The 16,820-nt window shown below is 42.8% G+C and overlaps 1 protein-coding gene across 7 annotated transcripts in view; it reads left to right on the forward strand.

The window, feature by feature from the left end:
- The window catches only part of LOC310765583 (uncharacterized protein), a 267,886-nt gene that overhangs the window by 48,127 nt on the left and 202,939 nt on the right, over positions 1-16,820 (forward strand). For 4 of the 7 annotated variants that reach the window (XM_083620781.1, XM_083620782.1, XM_083620784.1 and 1 more), the window contains exon 3: positions 2,562-2,609. The exons of 1 other annotated variant lie outside the window; for it this stretch is intronic. In XM_083620781.1, coding sequence (XP_083476907.1) covers positions 2,562-2,609 — 48 coding nt within the window. Of the gene's footprint in view, positions 1-2,561; positions 2,610-14,327; positions 14,429-16,820 lie in introns of all 7 variants that reach the window. 2 more of the 7 variants (XR_014549641.1, XR_014549642.1) reach the window with 1 other exon arrangement.

The raw sequence follows: 16,820 nt of genomic DNA on the forward strand, positions 1-16,820 counted from the left end.
ACCACAGCGCCATCCCTCCAAATGAATAATTTGAAGGAATCCTATAATTTTAAACACACAGCGCCAGATGTGATTTGTGATGTGTTTCACATCATGCCCACTTTGGCCCTAATAAAGTAAGCTTAAGAGCTGAGCAGGGATTTGGACATCCAGTGTCCAAAGCCTTTGTGCTGTCCCAATGGGGACCACATTAGACACAATGTACACCCAGCTATCCCCATTCAACCTTTAAAAGGAAAAGGAAAGGGGGAAAGGCACAAATATTCATGCTCTTTCTCGTTTTTGCTGAGAGTAAATGATCAAAATGCTGTTTTCAATGAGACCATGGAGGCCCCTGGGAAACATCATTTTAACTGTGCCAAGGATGCCTCTCTTTTTTTCCCTTCTGCATTTCTTTATTAATAAAAACCACATTTTGTTTGCAAAACAAAACAGATTGGTCCAGTGGCACAAAACAATAATGCGGTGAAGGCGCTAGTTCATTAAACTGGAATACAGGGATTGGGTTACTAATTTGATGCTTTTAATTTCATGTTATAAATTATGTCCTTTCAGAAGGTAGGAGAAAAAATATTTCCCGTGACAATGGCTACCTACAGACAGGAAGGTTATATATTACCCTGGAGAAATGAAAAGTTGAGGGAGTTGCAGGAGATTAGGCCTGCCGCTCAGATGGTTCCTCGGGAGCAAAAAGTAACGTGTGTGTATCAAGAGTAGCTTTATAAATACTCTTCATCAAATACAGAGTGCTTTTCTTTGCTCTTTTAATAAGAAGTTTTATAAAGATGCTAGGTAGATGGTAGCTACCAAATTCAACAACACGGCTATGAGCCAAACATGAAAAACAAACACAAAAGCATTATCAGTGGGAGAATCAACGAGAGGGTCATCCTTCATAAACCTTAAGTGTTTTCAGTTCATATTTGCATTATGTTTCCCAATGTCTATCCTCATCGGAATAAACAAGCCTTTAACTTTGGGCAAAGGATTGTGGCCTAAAACCTATTTTCTTCATGTCTACTCTTACTGTTAAGGTCCTCCTTTCCCTCATTGGTCTGTTTAGTAAAATATCTCTAAGCATTATCAAACATATGGTGCAGACATATTTCCCCCCTTTCAATCAAGTCTTAGATACCCAAGTATGTGAGACAGATTTCTCCAAAGTTGATATAGGGTGGTATTCAACTAAGTTCTTCTCAGAAATTGATCCACCGAAATGAACGCACATTAGTTAACCATACTGATTAATTTCAGTGGATCTACTCTGAGTAAAAGTTGAGTACCACCCAAAGGGTTGCATCCAGCTACATTCTACTCAGACACATTGAAATTAATGGGCCTCAGTTAGTCATAACTGTTAATTTCAATGAGTCTACTTTGAGTAGAGCTAAACACTGGATGCTGCCTTTACTGTTTGCAGCAGAGTGAAGGATCTCTCTCCTGTGACTTCCTCCCCATTTTTGAAAGGTTGTTCCCTGAAGCTGAGGAACTTGGCTTTATTCTGAGTACTACAACCCAATGGTCATTTAGCACCAATTATAAGTACAGCTCTTCCTGTTTGACCCATTTTGAAACTTGTCATCTAGTCTGCAATTCAGTACTCACTTAACTGAGAGTAAGCCCCGTGGAAGTCAATGAGATCTGCTGCTTCGGAGTATACTTGCATGGGATTGCACCGTTAAGTCCAGAAAGTGCTATCTCACAACGTATTCACTCAGGAGCTTTTGGCATAAAACAGGGGTCAATAAAAACAGCCAGCTTAAACTAAGATTCAATAGAGACAGCCAATTTACCATGTGGCTTGGGGAATAGCAGACTCTCTAGGACAAAATAGGACTCCTAGACATCCTATCTGGAAGTCTTTCATTAGACTTCAAGGGACTAGGAAAGGGGAGGAGGAAAGAGGAGATATTTGGGCACAACCATCATTCTCACTCCAATAAATAATGGTTTTGTGTTACATTTGAACTGGCCCTAAGTCTCCCGCATTCACAGCTCAGTTCCATGACGCCATTGGGGGCAATGATCCCTGGGCACCACTGCTGCCGCACAGCCTTAATTTATGACACTGTAGACACTGTGGTTTCTAAAAGTAACATTACATTTTTTAAAAAATTGGAATGATATGCCATAAAAATGAAACAATACTTATTGAATGCTTTGTCCCGCCAAAGCTGCTCGAGATCCATTTTCTCTTTGAGAATGAAGGTTAAACACCATAAACTTGATTACTTCTCCAGGCTCAGAGAGACTCCGCAGTCCTGAGCCCTGTTTTAAGCTGATTGTCCATTATCTTTTTGTGCCTTATTGACTTGAGGACTAATTAAGAGCATTAGCATAAAATGAAAAAATTACAATGCAAGAATGGTGCCAATTATCACATGTGAACCACATTCTGAAACTGTAAAACATTCATTTTGCATTACTGATCTGGCCCTGCGAGTCTTCGGTGCTGCCAAGCAGATAATGCTGATGTTTTTTCATATGTTCATTCCCCCCCCCTTTCTGCAGCACCCATTTTTGAGATCAGTTTTACTCCTAAATACCTCTTCTTTTTACAGGGTCTTCAGGGTGAAGGTGCTCCAAGGTGCAAAGTGTGTACAGCCGAGGTAAGTCACTCATTATTATTCTTTACTTACATCATTTCTTCATAAAACTTCTGATTAAGAGTAAAATGAAACCGTTTTTAACCTGAGAGCTAGTCAAACGTGGTATGAGCTAAGAACTAGGAACTCAACCACAAAACCACTAGATGATGTTGTCACTCGTCTTTCATCCTCAGTTTGCATCATATATAAATCACAGAACTGGCTTACATTTTAAGATTGTTGTGATGGTCACTGTGATATGGTAGATAATGGGTGGAATTCAATGTAGTACTAAGTCAATGGGCCTATTAGTGCAAGAATTTCCCCTTGCTCAGAAGACTCTTTTCATCCTACAGCACCTAAATCTGTTCTGGGGGTTCCCCAAACTTTTGGAAGCATATTTGGGGATGGCATAGGGTGGCTGATGGGAGGAGAGGAGGGAAGGACATGTTTCACAGGCAGAAGTCATTCCACTCCTGCAATTATTTAGTTGAATACCACCCAAAGTGCTTCAATGTGTCACAAATGGTCTTGATGTGCATATTCTGTTAATACAGTGGTACCTCGCAAGACGAATGCCTCGTAAGACGAAAAACTCGCAAGACGAAAGAGTTTTGTGTTTTTTGAGTTGCTTTGCAAGACGAATTTCCATATGGGCTTGCTTTGCAAGACGAAAACGTCTTGCGAGTTTGTTTCCTTTTTCTTAAAACCGTTAATACCCAGGGAATCCGTGCTTCGCAAGATGAAAAATTCGCAAGATGAAAAAACTCGCAGAACGAATTAATTTCGTCTTGCGAGGTACCACTGTAATGCAGATTATTTTGTTTTGTTTGTGCTGGTGTGGGGTTTTTATATATTGATATTTTTGAAATCATTCAAAACATGTACACATGCTTCCCAATGGATAGAGATCCACATTTTTTTTCTTGCTAGCTGAGCAGTCTAGACTGTCCCTGGTTACGCACATGTGGACAAATTAATTTGTTTATCAATCACAGGTATATATACCCAGCAACATCTTTGGTGGCCAGTAGAAATGCTGATTGCTTGGCCAGTGTCCCTTTGTTTTAGTATTCTAATATGGTAATCTTGGTCAAAGTGCTTCAAACTGCATCAGGAGCACAGTTCCACACTTTTAAAAAATGTGCATAAGAACAGGAGTCTGCCAGATCAGGCTGGTGGCCCAGCTAGCCAAACATCTTACTGTCACTGGGGCCAATCAAATTCCCATTTGTCTGCAGTCCTTGCTTCAGCGTCAACACAAAACAGCTGAAAATAGTCTGTACCAACAACAGATCCATTTGCATTATCGCATTGGCCTAGTGCATACTGAAAAAGAAGTCATACATGACTTGTATTGCATCTGTGAAAAGCAGGGCCTCTGGTTCCTATGTGTTTGGTAGCATTGTTTTCGCAATTCTTGATAGAAGGTCTTTGCTCTTCACTGTGTAATTCCCTAATTCAAATGGCACTTCAGCCATCAAATGCTCCTTTCAGAGGTGCATCATGTGAAAGAATCGTTGTGGCAGACGCAGGTAAGAGTATTACAAAGGAATAGCTTAAGGGGTTGTTCTGCTGTAGAATGTTTACTTCACCTGACATGTCTATCTTGGATGCCATCCATGATTATTCATCTGGATGTTATTTACATGAGTAAGGATACATCATTTCTTCTGTAGACAAAGGATGGGAGAAGGGAGGGAAGAAGATGCAGCCCAATACCTAAGAAAGTTAAGGGATTAAAAACAATTGTACAGGAACAAATAAAATGGCTGGTGTTTTGTAACAGTCAAACTTTATCTGCCATAACTGTTGCAATGACAGTAAGCCACACTTCCTCGCACAGAGGTTGATGTATTGGCTTGTACTAATGGTTGATTAAGGGGCACAATCCAAGATGGTAATGTAGCACCTTAAAAGAACAATGCTTTAAACCTGGGGACCTGTATGCAATGTATAGGGTGGTCTTCTGTAAGTCAAAATGGGGGTCACAGACATGGACAGTTGGTAGTATTCTGAATTAAAGTTGTCTGGATTGAATTTGCTTTAAGTGCTAGATATCAAAGTTTTATACAGGAGACTCAGGAGGCTGGAGTCTTGTGATTGCACCGCTTCCATCTTTGATTGATCAGCATCTGTGTCTTCTTCTCACACATAAATAGAATTGCTTCAGAGCCTTCAAAATTCTGGGTGAATAATAATCTTAGAAGCTTTGTGAATCTCACAGAGATGGCATTTCCAAAGGTTCTAAACTCAGAAGTCTTGTTGAGCTATAGATGTTCAAAACAGAAGTTCTAAAAGGCAACACATGTTGATTAGGCCAGTTTTTGTTTTTGTTTTAACCCATGAAAATACATTTGAAAAAGAGCAAGGGGCTTTCAACAGCAACTCTGTAAGTACTGTTACAGAGCCATGCTGTGGAGGTCAAGTTGCACACAACCACTGCCCTGAAAGAAAGTAGCAAAGAACTTCAATCATGTATAGAAAAAGCTACAGATGGATGTATAAAGAAACTAGTTTTTTTTCCATCTTCAAGACCATCAGACTCACCGGACCATTATCAGGAGAAGAGAAGATAATGCACAAAATAACAGCAGAACCAAAAGCACACCTCTGTTTAGATTCAGTTGCTGCATTCAGATGTCCAGCTAAACTATGGTGTAGCAAGATGTAAACAAGCCTAGCTTCAATTGCTTGCATGCTTCTCCTCTCATCTGGCCAGGAGGAGCTTTGAAACGTTTGCTTCTACATTTGTTCAGCATGTCATCCACACCAGAAACTGTCGTTAACATTAACTGTGGTTAGTTTGAAAGAAATCAGCTTAAACCCATGGTTTCTGAACCTGAGTTGTTCAGAAAGTGGCTCTGGCAGTGCAAGATTATGCACGTCTGCACAGAAGTTTAATGGGATTCAATTCCAGGAAGGTGTATTTAGGATTTGAGTCTCAGTTATATATGCGGACCTCAATATATTTTGCTGCATGGGGCAACATGGTACAGAATTTGGCCTCTAATATTAGGGTGAAATGCCTAAAGAGCTCACCACAACTAAGACTGAGCAGGACCTACTGGTCAAGCAACAGATTAAAACTGCCAACAAAAAAGTATTTTAAAATGCAAAATCCTGGTTATCAGTTTATGAAAATCCAGTTGAGTCTGATGACTTCATGCTGTAGATCTTTTACTCCCAACGGGCCAACTGCACTCACAGTTTTGGCAGGGACAGCTGTGATCTCTGCATTAGGAGTTAATTTTGGAAAAAGTCCAAGTAGGCAACTCTTGTCTTTTTCTGTGTCTAGAGGGTCTAGCTCCATTGAGCTGCAGGAACTCTGTGTGGCCTGCTTCTCTGCGTAGAAGCAAAATCCGTGAGAACATTTTTTCTCCCTGTTGTGATTATAAACTTTGCATAGTTATGCCTTCACAGAGTTATATAACCCTATGTGGTACTTAATGAAGTGCTGGATGTTTGAAAAAAAATAACTGCAATGTTATTTTGCCTGTGGTATGTTTACCCTTATAAGGATTAATGCCTAGCACTAATTCACTTGTGTTCTGTGATCTCTATCGCGCTGCAATAAAGATACTTAGCACTTTTCACTTAGAAAAAAACCCGCTTTGCAAACATCTCATTATGAAACTCCACAACAGCCCTGTGACACAGGTATGTGGGTCAATTCAATGCTCTGTTTTAATAAACCTCCAGTGCTCAAGTAAATTACAAAATGTGAAGTCATTAAATCCACTTAAAGGAAGGAACATTCGTGAACAAAGGCTCATCCTATTCATTACAGTCTAGATGGGGAAAAGACAGAAAACTGTTATAGTGATTACCAACGATAATATTTACAGAAAGCCACTGCAAGAGCTACATTTAAGGCACTGCAGGAACGACCATCATGTCTGGTCTCATGTAGGGATGGTGGGGGGATTTGGTTCGGTTCACATTTTAAGGGGAACCTGTTGAATTCTCACTTCCTGAAACTATGCAAGCCAAAGTGAAGCTGTCCTTTGACACTCACACTTCCCCAAATTTGGCAATGCGGTTCTCCAGCCAATGGATATATTTGAGGACCATCTTCCACAAAAAGGCGTATATCGGTGAAACCCAAAAAATATGGGCGCGTGTTACATTGCTTTCCAAGATTGTGTATTAGGTAAAATGGCGCAAATGTGTGTATTAGGAGCTGATGAATTTCTGTGAGGACTCTTTTAACAATGCAAATTGCTGTGGAAATGTGGGGAACTGAAGACCAGGAAAATGAGAAACTGAGAGAAACTGAAATGTCAGGGCTACCCTAGGTCCCAGCTCACAAAGGACCAACGCTGCTTCGTTGTTAAGTATAAAAGTCTTTATTGAAGTTCAGTTTCACTTCCAGAGCCGCAGCGCGCAGCCCCACGTCTCAAGTGTCAGACCACTGATGCTCCGTCTGAGTCTCCTCCCCCTTGACACCAATTTAAGATTCTAGCCTTGCTCCACCTTCTCCGCTGCTCCTTCCTCCTCTGGGTCCGCCTGCCCGCCGGGGTTCCGCCCTTTCTAGCCTCTTCTCCCGCTGATTCCCCTGAGCCTTCTCCCTCCCTCCGGCGGGCTTTAGGAGCTGGTTCCCCATCCGGGTCTCCTGCTGTTCCGCGCGCCTGCACATTTGAACTTGGCGCGCGCGCCCAGCCAGCAGCTTTCCTCCTGACCGTTTCACTGCTGCTGTCACTGCTTCCCCCTTCGGGGGGGCTAGCTGCAACTGACCTCCCTTCTGTTCCCCCACTCTCCGATGGAGGCGTGGTCAGCCCTGACTCCCTCTCTGGAGGAGACACTGCCCCTGACACATGTGACTCTTCCCCCCCACTACGCTCTGGTGGGGAAACTGGTCCCGATCCTCCACTGCTGCTTTGGGGTTTCCCTCTGGCTCCTTGTTTCTGGTGCGTCCCCCCTGGGACCCCCCTTGCCCTGACCATCGGCGCCCCCTTCTGGGAATCTTCTGATTCGCTGGAGAAGCTCATGGAATCTCTCGGGCCACTGTCATACTCCCCTACGCTGCCCTCGGATTCTTCCCCTTCGCTCTCCAATCCCTCTCTCCCCAGTGCTCCTGCTCCTGATTCCCTGACAGACAGATTCACCCATCCCTAGACCCGTGTTCCTAAGGCAGGATGCTCACCTGTATCTCAATTTGGTTGCACAATAACTCTCCTCAGAAATGATTTATGACACCCAGTTTATAGTGCAACAAGTAAGTAAGATGATAGTAAGCCCCATTGAACAAGGCGACATTTTATCCTTGAATAAATATGTACAGGATAACAAAGAATCTTGTGGCACCTGAGAAACTTTACAAATGAGCAAGCAGAGGTGGGTGACCCCTTCCCTAGGTACTTGGACAAAATATATCTACCACGCATCTCAGATATAATCTCAGTACAGTAAACAAAGCCTAAATGTTGGATGGGAAGCAAAACAAACTAATTATGTTTTTATGTTCCATTTCTCCATCCTATCCTTCCTGGGTAGCAGACCGTTTTTGGTGCTGCATCTGTGTAGCGGTATTGCTGGGCCCAGGCAGCAACTGCCAAAAGTAAAACACAACATGGAGAAAACAATTGTGCAGTCATTCCCAACAGAACCACAATTCACCCCAGAACTAGTAGAACGTATGAGGGCGTCACTAGTTGCACAATCCCAACCCTTACTGCTTTATTTCACAATAATCCTTGATTCATTTTGTTAGTGGATTCATAAGTAAAAGCATCCTAGTGAATTCTCCATTCCACCCTTACTTTGTTCGAAGGGAGTACTTTTTCAGAGTCCAAGAATAGTCATTCAAACTCTCCTTTCCCTCTATGTGTTAGCAAACTGATGTTGTTGATTCGAATGTAAGCGTTCAAATTGGTATACAGTGTGAACTGGAAGACCTCTGAGACATACTTTTGTCCTCTGGGCAATGGAAAGGCAAAAGAGACAGTAGTCACTAGTCCCATTTGTTGTTGTTTGCTGTTGGAAGACTACAGTTTCATCACCCAAGAAGAATGTGGTGGGTGTAGGAATGTCTGGGCATGTAAGTCATGATGGATGATAAAATGCAGCATCTTAATCAAGAAACTATTCTGGAGTTCTGTGAAATATGATACAGATTTGCAAATGGGCTGAGTTTGGAAGAATAATAAAAACTCTGCATCTCATTGTCGGCGTTGTGCAAAGGGGAGTTCTTTCGTTCCAGAGTAATGGAGAAGAGAATTGTCAACTTCCTTCTCAAATCTGTTACTGTTGGATAGAAAACGGACCACTTGACGCAGTTAAGTGACCTTTAACATAGCAAGGTCTTTGAAATGTGGATTCTTCTGTATTTCAGATGTTCCCTTATGGCCCAGTACTTTATGCCTACACCAGAGAAGTCACACCCCCACCCTTTGGTTCAAGTTTCAGACAGCTTAGCCTGGTTCATCTGTGCATATTACTGAATTCTTTGCACTGGAATATCTGATCAGCTCCTTCCTTACCCTTCCTCAGACACCAGCTCAAATTGCTGTTATTTCAGTGTGCCTTTCACAGCATGGGCAGTGACTGATTAATTCTTTGAGGCTCTTATAAAGATGGGTTTCTGATTCTTATTTTCTTAATTTTGTTGAATGGTGATTTTGGCCACAATCCTATCCGCCTGGAAGTAAGCCCCATTGAAGCCAGTGAGTTATTTTTGAATAAATATGCATAGAATAACAAAGAGCCCTGTAGCACCTTAGAGACTAGCAAAATTGTGGCATAAGTTATCACAGACTCCACTCTGCTTCATCAGAGGCATGAAGTGTTGCAAAAAGTGAGGTCAGAGCAAAGTGAAACTTAATGGTGGTTCTTCGAAAAACAGCTCTGGATGACAGAGAACCCCTCCAGACTGGTGTTTTATTGTGGGTGTCTTGCAACATGCTCTTGCCGTAATAAGAGTGCATTAGTGGCAGGTTTGTTCTGCTTTACTGTTTGTTCTGCAATGCTTCCCCAATACTAACACACCATTGCTATCCAGAGGCAAGGAAAATGAGAAACAAAAAAAAGTTACAGTGTTTCAGGAGGAAGTTATAGGACTTCAATTGGAAATGAAGTAAGGTGACTGCTCTGAAACCTTTGCCATTGTAAACAACATTGAAAGTGGATTCATGTATGACCGCCCCCATAGCATCATGAGCATAGATCACCATGAATATGCTATAAAAAGGACTGTGGAGAGGCCACAGACATCGTGGCACGGGCAGCCAATTAACACATATAATGTGCTAAAAATCCTTTGTATCTGTTCAATCCACAAGTGAAACAGGCTGACAGCATTGTTTGCAATGATGAGGAACAAGAACATCAGAAGCTGCCACTAGTCAATCTAGGTCAATATCGTCCACCCTGATGGCCAGAGGCTCTCCAGGTCTTCATACTAATCTCCTCCCCCAGTCCTAGAGCTTTACCTTCCAGAGATGTCAGGAGTTGCATCTGAGACCTCAAGTAAACAAGCATTCACTGATGGAGTGAATGGAGATTTGAACATGGTCCTTGTCTCGCCCTCCTCCTAGTCCAACACTGCAACCACTCCACCACATTGACTCTTACAGTGTTTGTCTGCTTGTGTGTGTTTGTGTGTGTTTTTAATGATTGATTGAACATCTTTAATGGATTAAGAAATAAATGCATGTTTCCCAACACTGCCTTGTGTGCCGCAGCAGAGGAACGGCAGTCAGTTTTCCATGCTTGATTTCTCCATGCTTATTTTAGGATTGAGAAATGACATTCACCCCCAAAGGCAACAAATAACTATCCTCCAGCAGGCAACGAGTGACTTGTATATATTTGCTGGAGGCCTGTGCATTTGACAAGGTGCCATGGGTGACGAGTTGGTTGTGTTTACATGTAGAACACTTCCACAGCATGTAAGTTAACCCACACATTTAATTTCCATGCTTTTGGGTACATTACTGAATTTGTAAGCATCTAAACTCTCCTCTTAACCCATAAGTTCCTTGATCCTAGAATTAACATTTACCATTTTTATATCATTGACCAATCTACTGTGTTTTCTCTCTCCTTAATGATCCTAGACATGTTACGTTCCTCCTGCTAAGAGGAGAAACATCACCCATGTAATCATTATCAATGAAATGGGGAAGAAGTAACTGCTTCTGCAAAGAATGATTTTCCTGCTATGTAGCAGCAAGAAGTAGAAAGCTTATTAAATTTTGTGGTTACTACCGTCATAAGATCTGAATATTTTCTGAAGTGCAAAAATGATAATGAACAGTATGCCTTTGGTGACCCTGTTAATGGTATTATTACCCATACTGTGTTTACATTCTGCTTTATAATACTCTCTTAGTCATGGCGGCTTTTAACATGCAGTCATTCAGAGCAGGCTGCCTCTCTGCCATGCCCTTGCCATTTCACTCTGCACTATTAAGTGTTGTTTTCCTAGGAAGGTCTTGAAATGTGGGGCATTATGTATGAGTTATGCTAATTTGTTAGGGCAATGAATACATTAATTTCATTAGTAAATGGCCTCAAAGCAATAATTACCAGTGTAGGTGTGTCAGAAACGATCATGTTCAGTTTTGCCAGTTAATTATTAAGATTTTGTTCTGAGGGACCCAGATTTGACATCCGGCTTCGGCTAGCCATAAATAAACTTGAGATTATAGAAGGAAGCAGGAGACAAAACTAAGAACTTGTTTGGATCCTACACATGGCCTTTTCTGTCCAGCAGCTGCTGCCAATAAGGTGCCACAATAATTAGTGTCCGTCATGTGAGGCTACACTAAACACCTCCCCCAAAAGGCACATCATAACAAAAAAAATTGATTTTTATTTTTTGTTGCATTGTGTTACAGCATATTCATGCTTTCTGGTGGGGACTGTTATTCCCCAGTGTCAAATTTTAAATATTGGGATTTTCTCACATTCCTGGATAGCCTAATAATACAACCTCCAAACTGGCAATGCCAACATGCTTGGCTCACTTCACACACAAATGGCAGAGGCTCAGGGCTTAGTGACTTGGAAGTGTACACGACTACTTCCTCTAGGTCAAAGCCACAGCCAGCCTGACCATTTGGACAAAACGGGCATGCAAGTGACCCTTGCAAGCTTTGCCAGAGCACAACATGGTGTAGACTGCCTAGGCCTGGCTGTAGACTCTGCTCACCCATTATTGCTACAGCCCCTATTTTTCTATTGGCTGTGCTCCCCACCTGACTGGCTACCTTTTCCTGTCTCAGCGCCTTTGTCCTGCAACAAGCAAACTTCCTTTGGCCTCCCATGCCCTCCTCCTGCCCATCTCTCCGCCAACGCACTCTGCTATGCACTCTGCTGGCTTGCCATAACAGGAACTGCCAGAGTCACCTCTCAGGCACTGTGGTTTCAGTTTCAGTTTTGCATTACAAACAGCTGACCCTTGCAGAGTTCTCTCTCTCTCTCCAGAAGCTGCTGTGTATTCAAGTTCTTTTGGTTTATGCGTCCTCTGTATGGCCCTCTCTTGGTGATCATTTCCATCTTGCTTGGTTGGCCTCTCCAGGCTTATTTCTTCTGCCTAAAGTCTGCCTGCTTTGGGGACAGGATTTTGAGAATGGCATTTGAATCCACAGTAGGCCTGGGCAGTGGCAAATAAGCCTGGAGGAGGGAGCAGAGTTCATAGGCATTGCCTAGAGCTCAATAGAGCACTTCCCCCATCATCATTATGGATAAAAAGGTCTGCCTGCCCACCTAGAAACAAGAAAGGCTCTCCTAGTATAGGGAGTGGACTCACCAAGAACAGCTTGCCCAGGGCTCTTCAAACCTGGAGCCCGACCTGGAGCCAAGGTTGCAAGTGCTTAAGAGTGAGGCATCCAAACCTTAAATAAGAGTGGCTTTACGTTTCTGTAACTTTTAGCTAAGATTTTGAGTAGACAATGCTGGTGCAATTGATTAACTTTAGGATGCGCTTTGCATTTCTGTGAATTCCTTGAATCTACCACTGGGGAAAAGTCGGAATAGCCACACCCATGTGGCATAATTTGCTATCATAAATAAGGTCATTTTTCACTGGAATGTAGTTGCTGCAGCCATGTTGTCAGGCTTTCTTTAACTACCAATAGGCTTTTGGAACCTTCTAACTCTGGGATTCCTCATTTAGCAAATGGGCATGCATTTGCAGAATTTTAGGGGTGGCATTTCCTCCTCGCAGGCACAATGCAGCCGAAGTTAAGCACTTGGTAAATCCCACTGGCTAGGCAACTTTGTCAGATAAATATTTTCAAAGCTGTGTACAACAAAGCCATCAAAAGAACAGCATGTGTATAGTAAAAATAAAGTATATGCTACAGTCTAAAAAACAGATCTTGAAAGCATTGTGTTACAATAGTCTACACGATATGCAAGATAAAATGCCTGAGTCATTTTTCAGGGAAAGCCTTCTTAAAAATAGAAGTTTTAAGTAGCTGCCTAAAAGCAAAAGCACTTGTCTAAGTTTTGATGTCTCTCAAGATTTTCATTCAAATTACAGGTGTACGAACTGCAAAAAATAAAATAAACCAAAACGACATCCTGATTTAAGGAATATTTGCGTAAAATGAATGTTCCTGCCCTAGTTTAATGGAAGTTTTGTAACATAAAAGGGCTAGTTGAGATGGTGTGTTTTGCACTTAAACTCCACTAAAACTCGTGCCCTTATAGAAGTTGTTATTAAGTAGAATAAAAATTGTTGCTCTCTACAGACGTTTTATAACCACCTCAAGGAAAAGGTTGAGGAGTAGGGGGAGTCGTATTGCCATGTGGAATTAATTCATGGTTCCACAGGAAAAAAAGTGCTCTAAGGCAATATAGTAGCTGAGCCAATAACTGTTAAGTCACAAAAAAGAGAGATTTTAGCAAATACTGGGGATCAACTGCAGCTGCAAAGAGGAAATTTAGAATTATCATCATACTACCACTATCAGAAGTCCTTTTTGTTCAGAAATTCATAGAAGTCCCCAACTGGGGCGCTTAGTGCTCGCTAATAAAAATCTAATGACAGCCTTCTTTTGCACTTGGGTCCTGATTGCTTAGACAATTATTTACTTTAGATGTAAAGTTTTTCATTCTATTTTATAAAGAAACCAATCATAACAGTTTCTGTTATGGATCAATATTAAGCTGGGATGAGACCCTGCTCCCACACTCAAAGGAAACAGAATTGGAATAAGGTTATATTTATTAAAATATAACAAACTGGAGGAACTGCAAACAAGCATTAACCCAATTAACCAAATTCAAAGGAATGTGAGCAGGTGAGGATTTATCTAATTATCGTAGGAAAGCATCTCTTCAGCTCCCTAGGCTGTGGCTCTCCAGCAAAAGATATGGAGGGAATCGCTCCCTCCTTGCCTTGGGTATGAACCCAGCACATGCACATGTAGCCATCCAAGCCTCCTCCTCTCCAGGGCTTTTCCCAAGCAATCTGAGACTGCATCTAGTTGCAGCCTGCCACTGCTCTGCCCGTTTCAGCCCACTTCTGGTTCTGGGAGACAAGGTGGGGGGGAGAAGGGAGCTTGTCACAGCAGGAGGGGAAAACACCCATGACTCTTCTCCGGCCTGACTCATCTCTGCCTCTTGGCCTCCCTTTTCCCACTAGCCTGCTTCAGCTTCTGATTCTGGACTCCTCTCTGCCACATACTCTCCCCGCTCACTAAACCCTGTTTCCTCTTCAGCTTCTGACACCTCCTGTTCCTTGTCTTCTCTGTCTGCCCACTCATCATTGTCTCATCACCACTCCAGGCTCTGAGCCTCCTTCTCTTGGTGGTTCCCCAGCTGGTTCCTCCCACCATTCCTCTGTGTCCAACCAGTCCACGCCCCGCATCCCCGCCTACTCCATCCAGGTAAGCGTGAGGGATTATCAGTGCTCAAAGGCACTGTCCAGCCAATCAAAAGCACTTGAGGGGGTAGAGCAGGGCCAAGGGGGGTCATGGCCTGAAGTGGAGTCATGGCTTCGGGAGAGTTCCATGGGGTGCTAAAGAGAGGCTTGAAGGGAAGCTTTTGGAGGTTCCCCACCTCTGCACTAGATCTTATCACAAGAGAGAAGGAGAGACAGACTGTCTCCCGTAACATCAAGCTCCAAGTCTTCACTTGCCCTGGGAAAGTTGTCCCTTCTGCGGATATTGTGCAGTTTTTGTTCTTAAGAATTCCTTGGTATAATGATGTGATGATATACTTTGGAGTCGGTTGGCTAAAGATCGGAATGTGATTTATGACACAAGGAGATTCCTTTATTGCCTGAACAGTACAAAACCTGTGCTTAAGCTGTGAGGAATATAAAACGAGGGTCATTAAGTAATAAACCTTGTGTTTCAGCGCAGCACATTGTATCTCTCCCTGCACTGATTTGTACGTGGGACAGATGACTTTACTTACACCTTGTTAAATGTTTATACATTTAATTTGACACACATTTCTTCCCCACCCCCACCCCACGTCTGTTTCTTTCTGGTATCGAATGATAGATCACAGGGAAGAAGACAAAATGGCCACAATTGAACTTTTCTCTAGTCTTATTAGTGGGTAGATATTAGCTACATTAGCTTATTGCACTGATTTATTAGAACTGTTTAGATTACAGCATGGACAGATGTAAGCAGCTGGAGGAAAGCAGAACAATAGACCCACCTGGACTGTATTTCTTGTGGGGGGGAGGGGAGTGATCCTGCAGTCAAACCGATCACTTTCCCGTGTGCCAGCTGTTGTCGTCACTGTTCCCTCTCCTGTGAAGGGGCAGAACTGCAAGGAGACTTGGAGATACCACTGAAACTAGCACCTTTTTGGGTGTGTTTTCCACCTCTCCTTCTCTAGCCCCATGTTTTGACATCATCACAATATGCATTTCCTGCTCAACATCATGGGGGGGGGGGACCAGGCAAAAATTGTGAAGGTGGCAGGAGCAGGTGCTAGGCGTCAAGCCACATGAGATTCTGTCTGCATCTTCAAAAGATCTGAGGCACTGAGAAAAGAGGAAGTCATGGGAGATTTCAGCTACCTGTTGGAGCTCAAACTCTGACAAGAATGTAAGGTCCAACAATTTCCCCCATTGCCTCACTGACAATTTCATTTCCCAGAAGGTGGAAGAAGCAACTAGGGGATCACGTGTCTTGGACCTGATCCTGACCAACAAGGAGGAACTGGTTGATGAAGTAGAAGTACTAGAAACCTTGTGGGGGAGGGATAATGTCCTTTTGGGTTTCATACTAGGCAAGTGAAAGCTGAGTACAGTGGTACCCTGGGTTACATACACTTCAGGTTACATACGCTTCAGGTTACAGACACTGCTAACCCAGAAATAATGCCTTGGGTTAAGAACTTTGCTTCAGGATGAGAACAGAAATTGCGCTCCGGCGGTGCGATGGCAGCGGCAGCGGGAGGCCCCATTGCACGAGTAGCCAACAGTTACAGGGTGAAGGTCAGGTGGGCCGAAGCTCAGAATGGACTCAGGCTTACAAGATTTTATAGTTGGGATTCCTTCATTGTAGGGGTTTGGACTAGGTGATTATTGGGGTCCCTTCCAACTCTACGGCTCTATGATTACAAGAGCAGCAGTGTCTTGGGACAGGAGAACTTTGGGGCATAAGTCCAGAGCCCCATTCAGCAAAATGAACAGGAGGCCCTCCAAATACAGTGACTGTATCATCTCAAGGATGCGATGGAATGATTGAGGGAGAAAGCTATTAATTCCTGAGTCTAAAATGATTTAGCTCTTTCAGGTCAGTCATATGATCTAGCAACCCAGCAAAACTTACACCCAAAAGAGTGGTGTATGTCAAACTGGATTCTAAAGGCTTGTTTTCACTCTGTCAAGTTTGGGTTGGCTCAGCCAGCAGTGGCCCCACTCCTGAATATAATTTGGGATAGAGGTAACCAGATTTCTGCAGTTAGGATTGTTCTGAAAGTTCGGAGCCTAAAATCACCTAACCATACCACTGCTGAAACTACAGATATTACCGTATCTAAAATGCAGTTCGCACTTGTTTGGGATGTATAACATGGAAAAGCCCCGACTCACTCATCAGCAGAACTCAGGAGGTGATAGTGGTTCAGGAGTGAAAGAAGTGGCCAATTTTAAAAGTTACTTATGCTACACAGGTAGCCACAACCAACTAACTGGGCTGAATCCATTTTACATGCTGTCTGAGAAGCTTTTCGTGATGCTGTTCCACATTTCTGTGTGGCTGTGAGGTTGACAAATGTTCCACATTATCTTTAATTTCCATAAAATGGTTCTAA

This window comes from Podarcis filfolensis, assembly GCF_964270895.1.
Source record: "Podarcis filfolensis genome assembly, chromosome: 6".
In the NCBI taxonomy this organism is placed as follows: Eukaryota; Metazoa; Chordata; class Lepidosauria; order Squamata; family Lacertidae; genus Podarcis; species Podarcis filfolensis.